Here is a 20,344-nt window from a genome sequence, read left to right as displayed (position 1 = left end):
CTCACCATTCATTCCTATTTCTAGCACGCTCTCTTGCCTCTCTCACATCTATCCTCCTATCACCCAGAGCTTTCTTCACACCATCCATCCACCCAAACCTTGGCCTTCCTCTTGTACTTCTCCCATCAACTCTAGCATTCATCACCTTCTTTAGCAGACAGCCATTTTCCATTCTCTCAACATGGCCAAACCACCTCAACACATTCATATCCACTCTAGCTGCTAACTCATTTCTTACACCCGTTCTCTCCCTCACCACTTCGTTCCTAACCCTATCTACTCGAAATACACCAGCCATACTCCTTAGACACTTCATCTCAAACACATTCAATTTCTGTCTCTCCATCACTTTCATTCCCCACAACTCTGATCCATACATCACAGTTGGTACAATCACTTTCTCATATAGAACTCTCTTTACATTCATGCCCAACCCTCTATTTTTTACTACTCCCTTAACTGCCCCCAACACTTTGCAACCTTCTTTCACTCTCTGACGTACATCTTCTTCCACTCCACCATTTGCTGCAACAACAGACCCCAAGTACTTAAACTGATCCACCTCCTCAAGTAACTCTCCATTCAACATGACATTCAACCTTGCACCACCTTCCCTTCTCGTACATCTCATAACCTTACTCTTACCCACATTAACTCTCAACTTCCTTCTCTCACACACCCTTTCAAATTCTCTCACTAGTCGGTCAAGCTTCTCTTCTGTGTCTGCTACCAGTACAGTATCATCCGCAAACAACAACTGATTTACCTCCCATTCATGGTTATTCTCGCCTACCAGTTTTAATCCTCGTCCAAGCACTCGAGCATTCACCTCTCTCACCACTCCATCAACATACAAGTTAAACAACCACGGCGACATCACACATCCCTGTCACAGCCCCACTCTCACCGGAAACCAATCACTCACTTCATTTCCTATTCTAACACATGCCTTACTACCTTTGTAGAAACTTTTCACTGCTTGCAACAACCTTCCACCAACTCCATATAACCTCATCACATTCCACATTGCTTCCCTATCAACTCTATCATATGCTTTCTCCAGATCCATAAACGCAACATACACCTCCTTACCTTTTGCTAAATATTTCTCGCATATCTGCCTAACTGTAAAAATCTGATTCATACAACCCCTACCTCTTCTAAAACCACCCTGTACTTCCAAGATTGCATTCTCTGTTTTATCCTTAATCCTATTAATCATTACTCTACCATACATTTTTCCAACTACACTCAACAAACTAATACCTCTAGAATTACAACACTCATGCACATCTCCCTTACCCTTATATAGTGGTACAATACATGCACAAACCCAATTTACTGGTACCATTGACAACACAAAACACATATTAAACAATCTCACCAACCATTCAAGTACAGTCACACCCCCTTCCTTCAACATCTCAGCTTTCACACCATCCATACCAGATGCTTTTCCTACTCTCGTTTCATCTAGTGCTCTTCTCACTTCCTCTATTGTAATCTCTCTCTCATTCTCATCTCCCATCACTGGCACCTCAACACCTGGAACAGCAATTATATCTGCCTCCCTATTATCCTCAACATTCAGCAAACTTTCAAAATATTCTGCCCATCTTTTCCTTGCCTCCTCTCCTTTTAACAACCTTCCATTTCCATCTTTCACTGTCTCTTCAATTCTTGCGCCAGCCTTCCTTACTCTCTTCACTTCTTTTCAAAACTTCTTCTTATTCTCTTTATATGACTGACCCAATCCCTGACCCCACCTCAGGTCAGCTGCCCTCTTTGCCTCACGTACCTTGCGCTTTACTTCCACATTTTTCTCTCTATATTTTTCATACTTCTCTCTACTATTACTCTGCAGCCATTCTTCAAAAGCCCTCTTTCTGGGCTCCGACCTGTGCCGCCCAGTGAAATACTCCTAGAGCACTATTTCTAAGGAATATAACTGCTATATATTACCAGAGAAAAAAAGCATAGGAATGCCAGGTTGAACCCAGCTCGCTCACCTATATAAGGTGTCGGTATAAAATACTGGGGCGTGATAATTCACAACCAGAGGTCTCGCACTATTTAGATATCTCCTCTTCAAAATCCCCGCCACAGCGAGGTGCCGATCAACACTACTTCCACTAACCCAACCCACGCTAGTGACGGCACTCCTTTATAGCACTTGTTGTTATTAAGTCCAACATGTTTTTTCTCGTGTTTACCCTTGGATTTATCATTATTTTATAATCGATGGCCGATTCCCAAGATACCCCATCGAAGTTGAGTACTTTATCCATGTGTTTTAGCGAGATTGGGCAGTGTAACCTCTGTTTTATTAATTGAGAAGTGTTTATATATGAACGGCGTCCCCGTTCTTACCGTTCATGGTTCGGCTCTGCCCTTTTTTCTCGTTAGTTCGTCCGTCATTAATATTTGTTTGAACTTTTAGGAGTTTTTTCCTTACATTTATATAGTACACCGTCTTTATGCTTTCATCTATCATTATTTTATGTTATCCTATGATATCAGTGTTAGCGTTTCATCAAGGAGTAGGTTATGTTGGTATGCCTGCATTCGTGCATGTTGGTGGATTGCGTCACCATTGAGATTGTTTCGCTAGTTCTAGGAAGACGACCATCTCACTTATTATTATTAAACCTTTTAGTTTTATTACGCTCCACCTAGTTTTACATTTGGTTCGAGTGGGACTCTCGCATTGTGTTTACTGTTCGATCTACCGCTTCAGTAACTAGGTTGGTACCCCTGCTTTCCATCTGCTGATGGCGTCATGCTTCCTCCCCTACCACTCGCCCGAGTCCCTCTCTCGCCATATTATTTCTGAATGCCTAACCTTACTTACGTGATTTCGCTTTTAATTCATTAATTATGTTCATGTATTTGTGCATTGATATTATATTTATTGCTTTACTCCGTTATGATCATATTTTTGGGATTTTCATGTCATGTTGAGGGGATCTCAAGTTGGTAGCCCTGTCTACCACTACGCACTGATGATTCCCCGGTACCATTCCCCCCCCCACAGGTTGGGGAGGCTATTCCATCCCCCCCCTCCTCCAGTATACACCCTTCCTCTCACTCGATGGTTGTTGGTTATGACATACGGGTCAAGTATGCTTGTTCCTCAGTCTTCCCTCAACGTTCCGACATATTGAGGACTGAGTGTACCCACGGGGTGTGACTTAGTCTCATTCATTCATACCGGGCGGTTTCGTCTCCCCCCCTCCCGTCGCCCCGATTGGCCATCGGTCGGGGGAGGGGGAGGGCCGGGACCACCGAGGACTATCACACGTGATTAGTCGGTATAACTGCACCTTGGTGTAACCTTTGCTTTTAGCTCGGTATAACTGCACCTTGGTGTAACTTTTGCTTTTAGCTATAGTTGTAAGAATGAGCACTTATATTAGGAGTGTCCCCACCTACGGTACCTCCTGCTATTATCGTCCGCATAGGACTTATTAATATCCCATATCATTATATTATATTCTACATGAATCATTACCTTCGTCCCGGTACCTCCGGTTGGGTAGTGGGGGTTCCATTGGCTCCCCCCGCGCTCTCCCGTGGTACCCTCCCGTCATCAGACATCGGAGCCTCCGGGCTCTTAAATACAAGATCTGTTGACACTGACACAGTTTTGATTAATATCCTCCCTCCGGGAGCCCTATTCAATTACAGACATTAGTTTTAGATCATAACTGGAGTTTTTCTATTTATGTATTTGAAGGATGTATCTTAGGTTACTTTGGGTTTACTTTAGGTTACTTTAAGTTACTTTAAGTTTACTTTAAGTTTACTTTACCAACCCTGTTCCCCGGCCCCGGGGGCCCCGGAACTAGTTATGATTATAATTATTCATTACTGTTTTTTGCATCCTTTTTCATCCCTTTTTATTTTATACCTCCCTGGTAATGACGGGATGGTATATTCCTCGCTATGACAATATTATTTCATTGATAATCTTAACTTATTACGGAATTGTTTCAACAATGTCTGTTAATTTTTATAATTTTTCCCCGGTTACTATACCGGTTCGGAATTTTGTTCATAGCCTTTTGTCCCGATTTCATATCGGTCTATTTTAGGAATCCGGAACACCCGGATCTTTTTAGGTTATTAACCTATTATGGGATACTCACGTATCTGTATTTTATTCTATACTTCCCAAGTAGCGACGGGATAGTGTATTTCAAGCTTTGACAATATTATTTCATTGATAACCTTAACTTATTACGGAATTGTTTTAACAATGTCAGTTTATTTATAAGTTTTTCCCCGGTTACTAAACCGGTCATAGAGTTGTTCATAGCCTTTTGTCCCGGTTTCATATCGGTCTACTTTAAGAACCCGGAACACCCGGATCCTTTTAGGTTACTAACCTATTATGGGACACTCACGTATCTTTATTTTATTCCATACTTCCCAAGTAGCAACGGGATAGTATATTTCTCGCTATGACAATATTTTTTCATTGATAATCTTAACTTATTATGGAATTGTTTTAACAAAGTCAGTAATTTATGATAAGTTTTTCCCCGGTTACTGTACCGATCTGAAATTTTGTTCATAGTCTTTTGTCCCGATTTCATATTGGTCTAATTTAAGAATTCGGAGCATCCGGATCTCTTTAGGTTACTGACCTGCTATGGGATACTTATGTATCTTTATGTTATTCTATACTTCCCCAGTACCGACGGGATAGTATATTTCGCGCTATGACAATATTATTTCATTGATAATCTTCACCTTTTATGGAATTATTTTGACAATGTCAGTTAATTTATGAAAAGTTTTCGCCCCGGTTATTATACCGGTCCGAAATTTTGTTCATAGCCTTTTGTCCCGGTTTCATACCGGTCTATTTTAAGAATTCGGAACACCCGGATCTTTTTGGGTTACTACCCTACTATGGGACACTGTAGGTGCCCCTGTCGTTACTATCTATAATTATAACTTCGGATATAATATTTTGGGATTTTCATTTTATTTCCTTTGTGATTGATCGATTTAAACATTTATTCTCGATCTATTTATTTTACATTCCCAACGGAGTTACCTTGTTCATTAGTAACGATATACCCTCTTTCGGAGCTCGCAGTCTTCCATGACTTCTACCTTGGCGACTCTTTAGATCTGGGTTGGCGAGTTTGCCTGGAGTGTCAGGGCAAAGAGACCCTGTGTCTCTTCCTTTTAGGGTTTTCAAGGAAGCACGTGGCTGATGTCGGGCCACGTCCCGTTGTCCCTAAAGTTAAAGCTACCTGCCAGCCCCTACCAAAGACTCACAGGTCTTCCAAATCACCAAACCAGTTAAGACTTCTCTTGGGTCGAGAGCGAAGCCCGGCCTGAAACCTACGACCCCGGAGGCTCCCTTCGATCCGGCAGCCCTTTCAAGATTGATGCATGGCCTCTCGTGGCATGGTTAGTTTCAACCTGACCTTTCATTAGAAGAGGCCAGCGACCGATCCCAGGGATGAGGTAGAAATTTATTTCTATTTGAACACGATGTTGTGTTGATATTTATCCATATATATACATATATATATAATTTACGGACCTCTGTAGCTCACTGGCTCAAACCTCGTGTCACATACCGAGTCACCACGAATTATATGATGAAAGATTCCTGGTGCCTCTGTGAACTTGACAATTGAATGGAATTATTGCCCATTAGGGGGAAGAGAGAGTGCTAAACCAGATAGCCTCATACAGGGTCTCATTTGTTATGGGCTACCTCAACAGCACAATATATCATCCCGGATGCCTCTAAGCTCCGGGAATTCGTCGAAAGCAATCCGTGGAAGGCGGCCTTGCGCTCTCCCTTCAAAGATGGTATGTTAACCATCGAAGGGTTTGGCACCCGGACTGTAGAAGATTTTGAATTCTACCCGCCGGGTCTACAGTTCCCTCTCTCTGGTTTCGCATGCCTTACCGAGGAGACGCTCGTAAGGTTTGACAAGGTCTCCAAAGAAACCAAAATGTACCCAAAGGGGCAGGCTCAGTCCACCTGGGTCCGGCCCTTAAACGAGTGGGAGTGTGTTAACACTACGTTAACACCTCACAAGAGCCCGTACACGATGTTTCTAGTGGAGGAGTAAACCCCTACTCCGTGTGTCACTAAGATATCGGACCTTGCTCAGCAGGCAATAAACGAGGACAAGCCGTTACCGCAGCTGAAGGAAACGCATCCGACCTCCCTCCTGTCCCTGGGGATCACGATTGCTGGACTAACGCCCCGGCGGCCTTCACATCGGGTGAATTAAGCGCTGACTGTGCTTCCATTCAGTTCAGTGAGTGGCTACCCAGGCTTCCGGAATCCCTGATATGCCTCGAGCTCGAAGCCTGTATGCGCCTGAGTAGACCTATCAACTCGGCTACAATGGCAGAAAAGACCTCTTTAATGTATGAAGAAGAACCACCTTTTAAGGTCTTGACGAAGTCATTACTTCAACCCTTACTGTCTGATTCCTACGACTTCTTTGCGGCCACCCGTCGTTGCTGTAGGCATGTCTTGTCTGAGGCCACTATCAGACTTGAGCCTAACAAGCTCATTAAAGCCCCAGTCTGGAGCTGCTAGGGTCAATCAGAGCCTCAAGGTTCGATGGGCTTAGTCCCCAAGCACAAGTTCGAACCGGCCAGCAACCAATCTCGAGGTAGAAAGAGTCTGAGATCTTTCCATTCCTTCCAAACCGGCAGTCCCAACAGGTGGTTCAAACCATCCCGGTGGCACAAGGGAGTCAACCTTTCACTTCGAAGGGTCAACCCCAACAGCAATACGTGCTGGTTCCTCAGTCCCAAGTAGCAACTACCTCCTATGCTACTTCCCCAGCCCTTAGGCCCACCTTTGAAACTCAGGGTGCTTTCCAGGGTTACCAGCGCCCCAGAGGCGCTAGCTCGAGAGGAACTTTTCGCAACAGCTACTCTCGAGGCCGAGGAGGTAAATCCGCAGCAAATCATTGGGAGTTCTCAGGTAGGGGTAGGACTTTACATCTTCCGGAACCGTTGAACGTTCAACATTTGTGCTTTCAGTATAATTTCCAAAAGTCTGGGGTGGAGTTGGATAGAAAGGCCCCCTCCACCAACCAGTTTTCATCAACATCCAACGGAAGAGCTAGTCTTATATGAAAACGATCTATTGCAAAAGGAAGCAATAAAGAAAGTAAATCGTTTGTAATTTCAGGATCACTTGTTCAGCGGGCCAAAGAAAGACTCAGAATAGCGAAGAGTAATCCTAGACCTGTCGTTTCTGAATTCTTACATTTAATGCGACAAGCTTCACATGCTGACCATCTCTCAGGTGCGGGCCTTGCTTCTCTGTGGGGCCGTCACCTCCTCTATGGATCTTGCAGACGTTTGCTATCATGTTCCGAAAGCAAGGCATTTTCGTCCGTTTCTAGGCTTCAACTAGGCAAACTGCCTCACAGCAACTACAGAGTGATAATCTCTTACAACAGTTTTGGTTCCAAATCAACTTCGAGAAATCTCGTTTGGTCCCGAAGACAAGTTTCAATGGTTAGGATTCAATGGGTTCTATGCTCCCACACTCTGTCTCCCAACAGCCAAGAGGAACGATATAGCAAAACACAATACGTTTTCTCAAAGACAAATTGTCTTCCAGAAGAAATCAAGAGAGAATCCTGGGTGCCCTCCACTTTGCCTCAGTAACAGATATACTACTGAAGGCCAGACTGAAAGATATAAGCCGAGTATGGTGCTCCAGGAAAACGAGTAATATCGAGACAAAGGGCTCGACTCCAACCAATTCTGAAGAAAAGACTTCAACCATGGACAAAGGTCAAAATCTGGCAAATCCGTTTCCTTACAATATCCACCCCCAAGCTCGTCATTTACACAGACGCCTCCTTAACAGGCGGGGGGGGGGGGGGGGGATACTCTCAGTACAAGAAAGTCCTGGGACTATGGTCGACAATATTCCGCCAACTTCATATCAATGTTTTAGAGGCCATGGCGGTATTTTTGACCTTAAGCAACCGGCTCCAGCCAAAAACCAACATATCAGGTTTCTTCTAGATAGATAGTGGCGGACGCACTTTCGAGGACAACTCCGCTGGAGTCGGAGTGGTCACTAGACCCAAAGTCCTACAGTTGGATTCTTTCTCAGGTTCCGGATCTCCAGATAGATCTGTTTGCAACAAAGTCCAACTACAAACTAGAGTGCTACGTAGCTCCCAGCCCGGATCCTCGGGCTTACGCCACAGACGCAATATCATTAGTCTGGAACACTTGGGAGAGAATTTACCTATTCCCACCAATAAATCTGTCGATGAAAGTGTTAGACAAGCTCAGGACTTTCAAAGGCCAAGTTGCTCTAGTAGCCCCCATCTGGCCCAAGCACAACGGGTTTCCCCTTCTGGTGGAACTGGGTCTCCACCTCGACAGATCCCCAATCCAATACTAACACAAGCAGTACAACTCGCTGTGTGTTAGCTTCCTCAAATTCAGAATGCCCTACCTTTCTGGACTTTATGAAATTTGCAGCTCAAGAGGTGCAGATATTGATCCTCAAATACGTTATTTTTAGAATCAGATAAGAGGGGATCCACCCTTCGACAGTATGATTCGGCTGTTATGAAACTTGCCAGTTTTTAAGGGACTCAAAGGTTGAGACGATGACTATGAATCTGACAGTAACCTTCTTCAGAATTTTATTTGAATCAGACTTAGCGACTTGTACTATTACCACAAATTAAGTCAGCCTTGAAGGTTTTACAATTGGTTTTAATATTGCCCTTACAGATTCATACTTCTCATCCATCCCGAGAACCTGCGCCAGATTGAAACCATCAACTCACCCTAGCTCAGTTTCCTGGTTTCTGAATGACGTACTTAAGTTGGCTTCAGACACTCTTAACGAGACTTGCCATTATATTCCATTGGTTAGGAAATACTTGTTCATAATGAACCTGACTTCTGGCGCCAGAATATCAGAACTTTCAGCCTTGTCTAGAGATCCAGGTCATATTGAATTTCTCTCGTCAGGGGAAGTACTCCTTTCCCCTGACAAAAGATTTTTAGCGAAAATGAGGACCCCCAGGACAGACGGTTCCCCTGGAAGATTGTCTCACTTCCGCAGGACCCATCTTTATGTCCAGTAAACACTCTGGAAGCCTACTTAAACATATCTCCCGTTCAGTCCTCGGGGCCCTTACCCATTAGAGAAGGTGAAGAACCATCATCCTGAAAGGACTCAGACAGAAGATTCTGCATTTCATTAACGGGCTACCTAGAATCATTCCCACATCACTCCCTCACGTCCATGATATATGAGCTGTAGCTACCTCAGTTAATTACTATGAACTTCACTGGACTTACTAAATATACAGGCTGGAAGTCTCCAACAGTATTTAAACGCCACTGCTTAAAACCTCTGGAAGCCTTATATTTGCTACAGTGGCAGCAGGGAATGTGATTCCTCCTGAACATAGTGAACCTTAATCAACTATGTCTTGCTATCCTCTTACCTGTTATTTTGGATTTTATTTTACTTCCTCAGGTATTGTTCCAAGATTTGGGACCATTTCTCTGGTACCATTTCACTGGGCGGCACAGGTCGGAGCCCAGAAAAGGGATTTTGACGAAGGAAAAATCTATTTCTGGGCGAGAGACCTGTGCCGCCCAGTGAACCCTCCCTTGACTTCCCTCCCAACATGGGCCCTAAACCTTGGATGCTATGAGGAGTGACGTCACTAGCGTGGGTTGGGTTAGTGGTAGTAGTGTTGATCGGCACCTCGCTGTGGCGGGGATTTTGAAGAGGAGATATCTAAATAGTGCGAGACCTCTGGTTGTGAATTATCACGCCCCAGTATTTTATACCGACACCTTATATAGGTGAGCGAGCTGGGTTCAACCTGGCATTCCTATGCTTTTTTTCTCTGGTAATATATAGCAGTTATATTCCTTAGAAATAGTGCTCTAGGAGTATTTCACTGGGCGGCACAGGTCTCTCGCCCAGAAATAGATTTTTCCTTCGTCAAAATCCCTTTTTTCTCTTCCACTTTTACCTTCACTCCTTCATTCCACCATTCACTGCCCTTCCTCATGCTGCCTCCAACAACCTTCTTGCCACATACATCACTTGCAATCCCGACAAAATTTTCTTTTACTAACTTCCACTCCTCCTCTAAATTACCAGTTGGTGCTGTACTAAACAAAAATAATATTAATGAGATTTAATAATAAAGGAAAGGAGAAGGTCATCACGATTGATGAGATTTGATAATATAGCAAAGGATGAGGTAATCAGGATTGATGAGATTTGATAAGTGGAGTATGTTAAAAATTGAAAAGACAAGAAAAAAAGGCATAAAGATGGAATCTTGAAAACTGAAAATGGGTTAAGGGAATGAAAAATTGTAAAGTATCAATATAATCAATTATTAAGGAAGAAAACTGAATACTATAAGAAAAAAATCCAGGAAGTAGCAGCAAACATGAATAATTTATATCGTCTTCTAAATGGTTTAATGGGAAAAGTAAATGGATAAAGGCTCCTAAATGGGTTAAGCAACCAAGAACTGACTAATAGATTTCTAGAATTCTTTGAAAACAAAATAGAAAATATAATGGGATTTTTTGTAGAGATTCCATATCAGATTGGTGCTGTACATACATATACCAAAGGCACTTCCCCCAATTTTGGGGGGTAGCCGACATCAGCAAATGAAACAAAACAAAAAGGGGTCCTCTACTCTCTACGTTCCTCCAGCCTAACCAGGGACTCAACCGAGTTCAGCTGGCACTGCTAGGGTGCCACAGCCCAACCTCCCACATTATCCACCACAGATGAAGCTTCATAATGCTGAATCCCCTACTGCTGCTACCTCCGCGGTCATCTAAGGCACCGGAGGAAGCAGCAGGGCCTACCGGAACTGCGTCAAAATCGCTCGCCATTCATTCCTATTTCTAGCACGCTCTCTTGCCTCTCTCACACCTATCCTCCTATCACCCAGAGCTTTCTTCACACCATCCATCCACCCAAACCTTGGCCTTCCTCTTGTACTTCTCCCATCAACTCTTGCATTCATCACCTTCTTTAGCAGACAGCCATTTTCCATTCTCTCAACATGGCCAAACCACCTCAACACATTCATATCCACTCTAGCCGCTAACTCATTTCTTACACCCGTTCTCTCCCTCACCACTTCGTTCCTAACCCTATCTACTCGAGATACACCAGCCATACTCCTTAGACACTTCATCTCAAACACATTCAATTTCTGTCTCTCCATCACTTTCATTCCCCACAACTCCAATCCATACATCACAGTTGGTACAATCACTTTCTCATATAGAACTCTCTTTACATTCATGCCCAGCCCTCTATTTTTTACTACTCCCTTAACTGCCCCCAAACACTTTGCAACCTTCTTTCACTCTCTGACGTACATCTGCTTCCACTCCACCATTTGCTGCAACAACAGACCCCAAGTACTTAAACTGATCCATCTCCTCAAGTAACTCTCCATTCAACATGACATTCAACCTTGCACCACCTTCCCTTCTCGTACATCTCATAACCTTACTCTTACCCACATTAACTCTCAACTTCCTTCTCTCACACACCCTTCCAAATTCTGTCACTAGTCGGTCAAGCTTCTCTTCTGTGTCTGCTACCAGTACAGTATTATCCGCAAACAACAACTGATTTACCTCCCATTCATGATCATTCTCGCCTACCAGTTTTAATCCTCGTCCAAGCACTCGAGCATTCACCTCTCTCACCACTCCATCAACATACAAGTTAAACAACCACGGCGACATCACACATCCCTGTCTCAGCCCCACTCTCACCGGAAACCAATCACTCACTTCATTTCCTATTCTAACACATGCTTTACTACCTTTGTAGAAACTTTTCACTGCTTGCAACAACCTTCCACCAACTCCATATAACCTCATCACATTCCACATTGCTTCCCTATCAACTCTATCATATGCTTTCTCCAGATCCATAAACGCAACATACACCTCCTTACCTTTTGCTAAATATTTCTCGCATATCTGCCTAACTGTAAAAATCTGATTCATACAACCCCTACCTCTTCTAAAACCACCCTGTACTTCCAAGATTGCATTCTCTGTTTTATCCTTAATCCTATTAATCATTACTCTACCATACACTTTTCCAACTACACTCAACAAACTAATACCTCTTGAATTACAACACTCATGCACATCTCCCTTACCCTTATATAGTGGTACAATACATGCACAAACCCAATCTACTGGTACCATTGACAACACAAAACACATATTAAACAATCTCACCAACCATTCAAGTACAGTCACACCCCCTTCCTTCAACATCTCAGCTTTCACATCATCCATACCAGATGCTTTTCCTACTCTCGTTTCATCTAGTGCTCTTCTCACTTCCTCTATTGTAATCTCTCTCTCATTCTCATCTCCCATCACTGGCACCTCAACACCTGGAACAGCAATTATATCTGCCTCCCTATTATCCTCAACATTCAGCAAACTTTCAAAATATTCTGCCCACCTTTTCCTTGCCTCCTCTCCTTTTAACAACCTTCCATTTCCATCTTTCACTGTCTCTTCAATTCTTGCGCCAGTCTTCCTTACTCTCTTCACTTCTTTCCAAAACTTCTTCTTATTCTCTTCATATGACTGACCCAATCCCTGACCCCACCTCAGGTCAGCTGCCCTCTTTGCCTCACGTACCTTGCGCTTTACTTCCACATTTTTCTCTCTATATTTTTCCTACTTCTCTCTACTATTACTCTGCAGCCATTCTTCAAAAGCCCTCTTTTTCTCTTCCACTTTTACCTTCACTCCTTCATTCCACCATTCACTGCCCTTCCTCATGCTGCCTCCAACAACCTTCTTGCCACATACATCACTTGCAATCCCGACAAAATTTTCTTTTACTAACTTCCACTCCTCCTCTAAATTACCAGTTGGTGCTGTACTAAACAAAAATAATATTAATGAGATTTAATAATATAGCAAAGGAGGTCATCACGATTGATGAGATTTGATAATATAGCAAAGGATGAGGTAATCAGGATTGATGAGATTTGATAATTATTACTAGCTAGGTTATAACCCTAGTTGGAAAAGCAAGATGCTATAATTCCAAGGGGTCCAACAGGACAAATTGCACAGTGAGGAAAGGAAACAGGGAAATGAATAAACTACAAGAGAAGAATAAACAGTCAAAATAAAATATTTCAAGAACAGTAGCAACATTAAATTAGACTCTTTGCACATAAACTATGAAAACTTAAAAAGAATAGTAGGAAGAACAGCGTGCCTGAGTGTACCCCCAAGAAAAAGAATAGTAGGAAGAACAGCGTGCCTGAGTGTACCCCCAAGCAAGAGACCAGAGAGTTACTTAACATAGCTAAAGAGTTTCCTCTACCCCCACCAAGAGGAAAGTAGCCACTGAACAGTTACATTGCAGTAGTCAACCCCTTGCGCAAAAAAAAATTGTTTGGTAATCTCAGTGTTGTCAAGTATATGAGAACATGGGAAAATGTGGAAAGAATAGGCCAAACTATTCAGTGTATGTGTAGGCAAAGACAAAATGAGCCGTAACCAGAAAGAGAGATCCAATGTAGTACTGTCTTCAGTTTGTCTGGCCAAAGGACCCATTAACTCTCTAGCAGTAGTATCTCAACGGGTGGTTGGCGCCTTGGCTAACCTACTTCCTACCAGGATTGATTGCTTTAGCTCTATCTACTGTCTTACAACCTATGCAGAGAGCAACTTAAGAAGTTACAGAATATTATAAATAGAGGAGCAAGATTGATTGTCAGCACACCTCTTGCTAAAAGTGAACCTTGCTGACAGCTCTACAACATTTTTCAGTGCCCAAATGTGTATCTGCTTTGGTAACTGACAAAGACTGTATGAAACAGTCCCTCCTTACTTGTTGACATATGCTATTGTCGTAGTGTTGTCTGGATGACTGTGCTCTTATTAATCATCAGAGGATCCATGATGCACTTTGGCATCATCTGTTTATGTAACCTTAAGTGCAATATAGAAAATTTATTCACCTTTCTAATAGACTTTTCGGCTTATTTCTATCTTCATTCCTTTTTTAATTATGCTGTGATATATCATTATAAGTAGGTTGACATATGATATAATTGCTCACCATAGTAAAGTTTGCTCCTGGCCAAAAGTCATGAGCCCATATGATTTTGTCATGGCCAGGATCAGATGGTTAAAGGTCTCAGAAATGTATAGTTAGGAAAAGTACAAATTACTTTAAAAATCTTGGATTTTTTAAATTTTTATATTTCATTTTCATTTCTGATCTATACGTCAGTATTTTCTTATTAAAAAGTCTGTAACTTCAAACGATCAATTTTTAGATAGGTGATTATATGCGAAGCTTTTTTTACTTTTATTTTATGTATTTTATTCTAACAGGAGGATATTGATGCTCTTATCACCAAATTTGTTCAAGAAGATAAAGCTAAAGCCGCTGTTACAGAAGATTTGGTCCCACCCCCTTCAAAGCGTAGTTCCTTTACACTCACTGCTCATCCTGATAAAGATCAGCTGATATTTTTTGGTGGAGAATACTTCAATGGCAGTAAAGTGAGTACTTTCAAGCTTTTAACCGTCGGTTAATTTGAGTGTTTTTTACTTATCTTAAAGAATTTCCTAATTTTATTAATATTCTGTGATTATAGTATTGAATTGGTTTGTATGTTGTGTTTATTTTGTAGGCAATGTTCAGTACTTTATAAATTGAGTTACTTTTGATACATGCTTTTTACAGAGTGCAGATTTTACATAATCCTTATGCTGCTCTTAGTACTGATCAGGTAGTCGAAGTAGAAGTAGCCGCTCCTTTATTCCTTCACGGATACATACCATCGTCATTTAATAGGAGTATGTCTTCAGAAATGCTGGAATGGCCATTGAAATTCAAGGTAGTTGTAACTATTGACAAGTTTCAGTGAAGCTCCGTCCATCTTTCAGTCAGCAATACAAGTACACTTGGTTTCAACTTTGACTCTACATAGTGCACATACTCTTACTGCCTCAATTTTGGGGGTTAAAGTGCTTTTTGGTCTCCAATGACTTTCCTATTGAAGGCTAGAACAGAGAATCCAATTATTTTGCTTTCTATATCCAGATAAATTTATTAGTATGCAAACAGGCAGTTGTGTTCCAGTAGAAAAATATAAATTAAATGAAAAGTAAGTTTTTTCCATATAAGCCAAAAATGTGTGACAAGTTTTTATGCAAATCTACCATTGATATTATTATCCTTGTTCATTTTGGTGAGGGAGTACGCTGTTTGTAGTCATCCCCTTACTGTGTGTGGCTTTAATATGACCACAACCTCAACATAAAGAAGTTGGTCTTCCTTGGGCCTCATGGTGTTCCTTTGGCGGGAGAAAGTTTTATTGCCGATACCAGGACTTCTAAAGCTGCCTTTGTGTTTCACCTTCTGGTGTTGACGCTGCTGCCTTTGTGTTTCACCTTCTGGTGTTGACGCTGCTGCTTTTGAAGTGTCCCCTATGGTTTTATCCTGCATGGGAGCTTCATGTGGGTTTCCAAGGCTCTGATCCCAAAGAAGCTGGGCAAGAAGTATGTATATTTCTCAGCTTCTGCCCCATCTTTGTTAGATTCTTCAGATGCCTCTACTTAAAAGAAGACACAATCGAAGAAGTTCAGGAAGATTGATTGACGCGAGTCGTGTATGATGCTTGACTGATCTCTTCCCATGTAAGCGTCAGAGAGACAGTGTGGTACCAAAAACCAACCTAAACACTGGAAGGGTTTCTTGTTACATGATAACAGAGGCTAACGCTTTCGCTATCAGTGTTCGGTCTTATACTGAAGCGAGCACGCTCACTATTGGTGGGGATGAAGTTTTTCACTTCCTCCTTCTCCTGGACAATTCAGGTAGATCTATACTTGCTCCTCTTCCCAAGGATACATAGGTTATGAAGAGAGAGAAATTGGCTCGTGGAGGGATGAGAGGAACCACGTATCGGTCTTCTCGCTTTTATTAGGGGCTAGACATTACAGTACTTCAAATAAGCATGATTGAGAGTATGATCCTTGATCTCCTTATGATTGGTCTCCAAGTGATTGACCCTATCGTGGTCAATCACCGCTAGAACATTCACCATATGAAGAATCACTGTGTTTGTTCTCCTTTTGGCTCCTGACCACCAGTGATGCTCCCTCACCCTTGAGTAAACTAGATCATATGTCACCTATTATTTTCTTACACGGGTAGTCCACGGGCCTGGAAGTTCTCATGTGTTTGCTTGACTGGGATCTGGAACAAGTGACCACCCAGGATCACTCTCAGTGCTCTCACAAGCACCAAGAAACAGTAATGCCTCACAACACAAAATTAATTTGTTCTAGAGCGGCTTTCATAACGTGATTTGTACAGCCATATACCTTTGAACCATTCAATATACCTAAAATAACTGTTAATGCCTTTAAATTATGTAGTTATTAGAACATACAGTAATGTAATAATAAAGGGAAAGTAATACAAAACATACAGTACAATACTGTATATATACAAAATATACAGTACCATATGTTCTGTACTGTTATAGTTACCCCTACTATAGACTACAGCTACATTTTCTATTGTGTAAACCTATTTTCTTCAACTTTTTTAATGGGTGACTATTTTATTCTCGGCCTGGCTGGCAAATCTTTTCTTAACATGAAAAATTTTTCGCTAAGGGAGTCATAAAAATATTCGCATTTCATTTCACAGCGTGAAAATTTCATAAGCAGATTCTTTCATGAAAAGAGGTGTGACTGTATCTCCATTGGGTGCTCGTGATTAGTGGCAAGGTTCTTCATCACCAAGTGATTGGCATGCACGCAACGCTCAATGCTATGCTTATCTTTACACTCCACAGAGGCTCAAGTATGTTGTACAGTACTTTGTCAGTCTCTTGGGACTTGAGTGCCAAAGGCAGTCCTTCTGAAGAGGAGGCTGATCATTGCTCAAACCCTGTTCAACTTTTTAGGGTACCCTCGCTGTTTCTTTTTTGGTCCACATTGTGCATACTTTGAAAAAAAAATAACTCGAGAGGCGAGTTGAAACCGGTTTTCAAAACCCCAAATGTGCCTGACTTCGATCCATTGACGGTTGTTTCGGAGTATCCTGGAACTGAATGTTCTTTTGTCGATGGGTTTGTACTCGTTAGGTAGTGCAATTATCTAGGAGAGGTTTCTGTATATCCAGTGATAGTGGGTTCAACTGTCATTGATCTGTGTTTCTGCACCCCTCAAGGATAAAAAATCTTCTTATGATTCCCAAGGTCAGAACTTACTTGCATGGCTTTAGATAGTGTGAATTCTCAGATCTCCATGCTTGAGAATCTACTGTGGACTAGCAGGTCGAGGGTGCAAACTCATCTCCTTCATGTTGATCCCACAATTTGTGTGTTGAGATGACTGTGAGGTTTACCGATGATAGACCTGTTCGCGACGTCCCAACTTCCCGTACACAGCAAGCTTCCGGTGTACTGCTCGATAGTACCAGATCCACACGCAGCGCTTCAGGATAACTGTTAACATTCGTGGGACCACTTGTACGTCTATGCATTCCTCCCAAGCGAAAGAAGTCCAAACAAGATTCTTCGTCTTCGGTGTCTTCTTCAAGCTCGAAAAATCTTGGAGTTCTTTTTTAATCCTCCAATCTCCCCCGAAGCTGCTCCTCGATCGGTCTCTCCTCGGGAACGGCAGAGTAACAGCGCAGGCTATTTAACCATAGGTCAACTTTGGGGATTGAGGGACGGTACCGTTTTCCGTGGAGAAACAGTTCCGCCCCTCTCCCAGGGAGCGGCTGCACTGATATTTTTCAGATGCGGCAGTCTCTGGGTTTTGCTGGTTCCCAGTCGAAGGAGGTTCTGTTTGAGTTCTCTAAACACGGTGCCGAGGAAGCTTACACCGACTTCCTCGGAGGTGGATCCTTTTCTGTCGGGTGTGGCACCGGATGACCTTGGCGCTGTCTCCTGTTCGGCTTTGCTGTTGCCATTTGTTTCTGACGTATATGATGGCGCTCTCCCCCCCCTTTGAGCCGACTCTTCCGTCAGGAGGGAGAGCAATATCTGAGGCAGGTTTTTTCTTCGGGTGGCTATCTCTCTTGTCCGCGTGTGAGATCCCCCAGAAAAGTCAACCAGACTCCTTCTTCGGAGGAACCTGCAAGACTTTTCACTTCAGGGGTTTTTCGGGTGGAGGAGTTTTTCACTCCTTGTCACCCTGGGCGCTCTTCCCCCCTGCGGTAAGGAGATACCTATTCAGTCCTGCAAATTACCGAAACCCCGAGGTTCCGGACTCCCGTCACAATGTTCCTTCGGGCTCTCGTTGCGATGAGCCTTCGGGTTCTCATCACGCGTCATCTGTTCGCCAGTCGTCAGCTGCACACCATGTGACAGCTTTGTGTGACTCGCCAGCTGCTTGTCTCTCTTGCCCTCCAACAGTTCCACCAATTCCTGGCGGGGCACTCCTTGGTCTTGATGAACGACAACACCACGGTAGTAGCCTACATAAACAAGCAAGGCGGTAACTTCTCGCAGCCCGTGTGCCATTTAGCAGTCGATACTTAGATGGGCGGAAGACAACTCTGTGACCTTGTCTGCTTGCTTCAGTCCAGGCAAGAGGAATGTGCTTGCAGACAGTCTGAGCAGAGCGACTCAGGTAGTGGGTTCCAAGTGGTCTTTGAATCATCTAGTAGCCAACAAAGTCCTGACTTTATGGGGTTTCCTTGCTGTGGATCTGTTTGCGATGGCCCTGAATTTCAGGCTCCCACTCTTCTGCTCCCCAGTTCCAGATCGCCAGGCTCTCTGGCAAGATGCATTCGAACAGCGGTGGGACAACATCAATGTGCATGCATTTCCCCTATTCTGTCTGATGAGAAAAGTTCTCAACAAGGTCAGAATAAACAAGAATTTATCCATGACATCACGCAGTGGTTCCCAGACCTTCTGCAGCTCCTGAGGGAACTTCCTCCATGACGTGAGCTACTCAAACTGCCACATGCCAACATCTTCCACAAAGCAGTAGCTTTGCTTTGACTTTACGCCTGGAGACTGTCCAACATCTCACTCAGAGAGGATTTTTGCAATGAGTTGTAGAAAGGATGTGTGGACATCTCACATGTGCATAGACTCATGATTATGTGTTAACCACAACAATTGTACAGTACTAAAGTCAATGCTGCTGTACTATTTATGATTAAAATAAAGTTACTTCTTCCATTATATATAGAGTCCGTTCATTACTAGAACTGCACACCAGAACAAAATTTGCTAAATTTCCTAGTCCCTTTTGATATTCAAATTATTCCTCCTTGTGATTTTCTTTATGCCAATTAGTTTAATATAAGATATTTAGTTTTAACCAGTCTGGTTTGACAAAATATATTGCTATCTGTAACCAGTTCAAGTATAGATGAGTAGTAAATGCCACTTCACATCCCTTTAAGAGTACAGTAGTTCTCCAAACAGGATGTCGTATATTAATTTCTGTAGTAAATAAATTGAGTTGATGTACAGTTAATGGTTTGAGAATTTTATTGATCATTTGTAGAGTAGCCCTAGCATATATTGATTATCAATGTGTACATATTTTTTTATTTTCCAGACAATTTTATACAATGAATTGTTTTTCTACACCATGAAACAAAATCGATGGTTGAAAGTATCTAGTCCTGGAGGACCTCCACCAAGAGCTGCTCATCAAGCTGTTGCTCTTTCACAGGTTAGTAGTGTATTGCATTAACTTAAGATTACTTTAACTTTTAAAAGTTAATGAGCAAAGAAAAATTCATAATTTTTAAAATTCCATGCTGCTTTTTTTTTTTTCAGATCACCAAGCTCTCCTAATTTAATTAAATGATCTAATCTTATTGTGAACAACCCATTACCCCATTTAGCCTAATTCGTTTGGTTTATAGTCCCAACTTTACTAAATTTTGAAATGAAGATTTCCCATCCATCCATTCATATACTGTGCCAAGGCACTTCCCCCAATTTCGTGGGGTAGCTGACATCAAACAAATGATAAAAAGGGGACCTTTCATCTCTACGCTCCTCCCAGCCTGACAAGGGACTCAACCGAGTTCGGCTGGTACTGCTAGGGTGCCACAGCCCACCCTCCCCCGTTATACACCACAGATGAAGCTTCATAACGTTGAATCCCCTACTGCTGCTATCTCCGCGGTCATCCACGGTGACCGAAGGAAGCAGTAGGGCCTACCAGAACTGTGTCACAATCGCTCTCCGTTCATTCCTATTTCTAGCACGCTCTCTTGCCTCTCACATCTATCCTCCTATCACCCAGAGCTTTC

At 42.6% G+C, this 20,344-nt stretch overlaps 1 protein-coding gene across 1 annotated transcript in view; it reads left to right on the top strand.

Moving 5' to 3' along the window:
* LOC137650048 (kelch domain-containing protein 4) overlaps positions 1-20,344 on the top strand; it is a 160,481-nt gene that overhangs the window by 18,194 nt on the left and 121,943 nt on the right. The window contains exons 2-3 of the mRNA XM_068383081.1: positions 14,428-14,598; positions 19,639-19,755. Coding sequence (XP_068239182.1) covers positions 14,428-14,598; positions 19,639-19,755 — 288 coding nt within the window. The remainder of the gene's footprint in view (positions 1-14,427; positions 14,599-19,638; positions 19,756-20,344) is intronic.

Source organism: Palaemon carinicauda, chromosome 1, assembly GCF_036898095.1.
Source record: "Palaemon carinicauda isolate YSFRI2023 chromosome 1, ASM3689809v2, whole genome shotgun sequence".
Taxonomy (NCBI): Eukaryota; Metazoa; Arthropoda; class Malacostraca; order Decapoda; family Palaemonidae; genus Palaemon; species Palaemon carinicauda.
The sequence above is the reverse complement of the archived record's forward strand: the minus strand, read 5'-3'. Positions and strand labels throughout refer to the sequence as shown.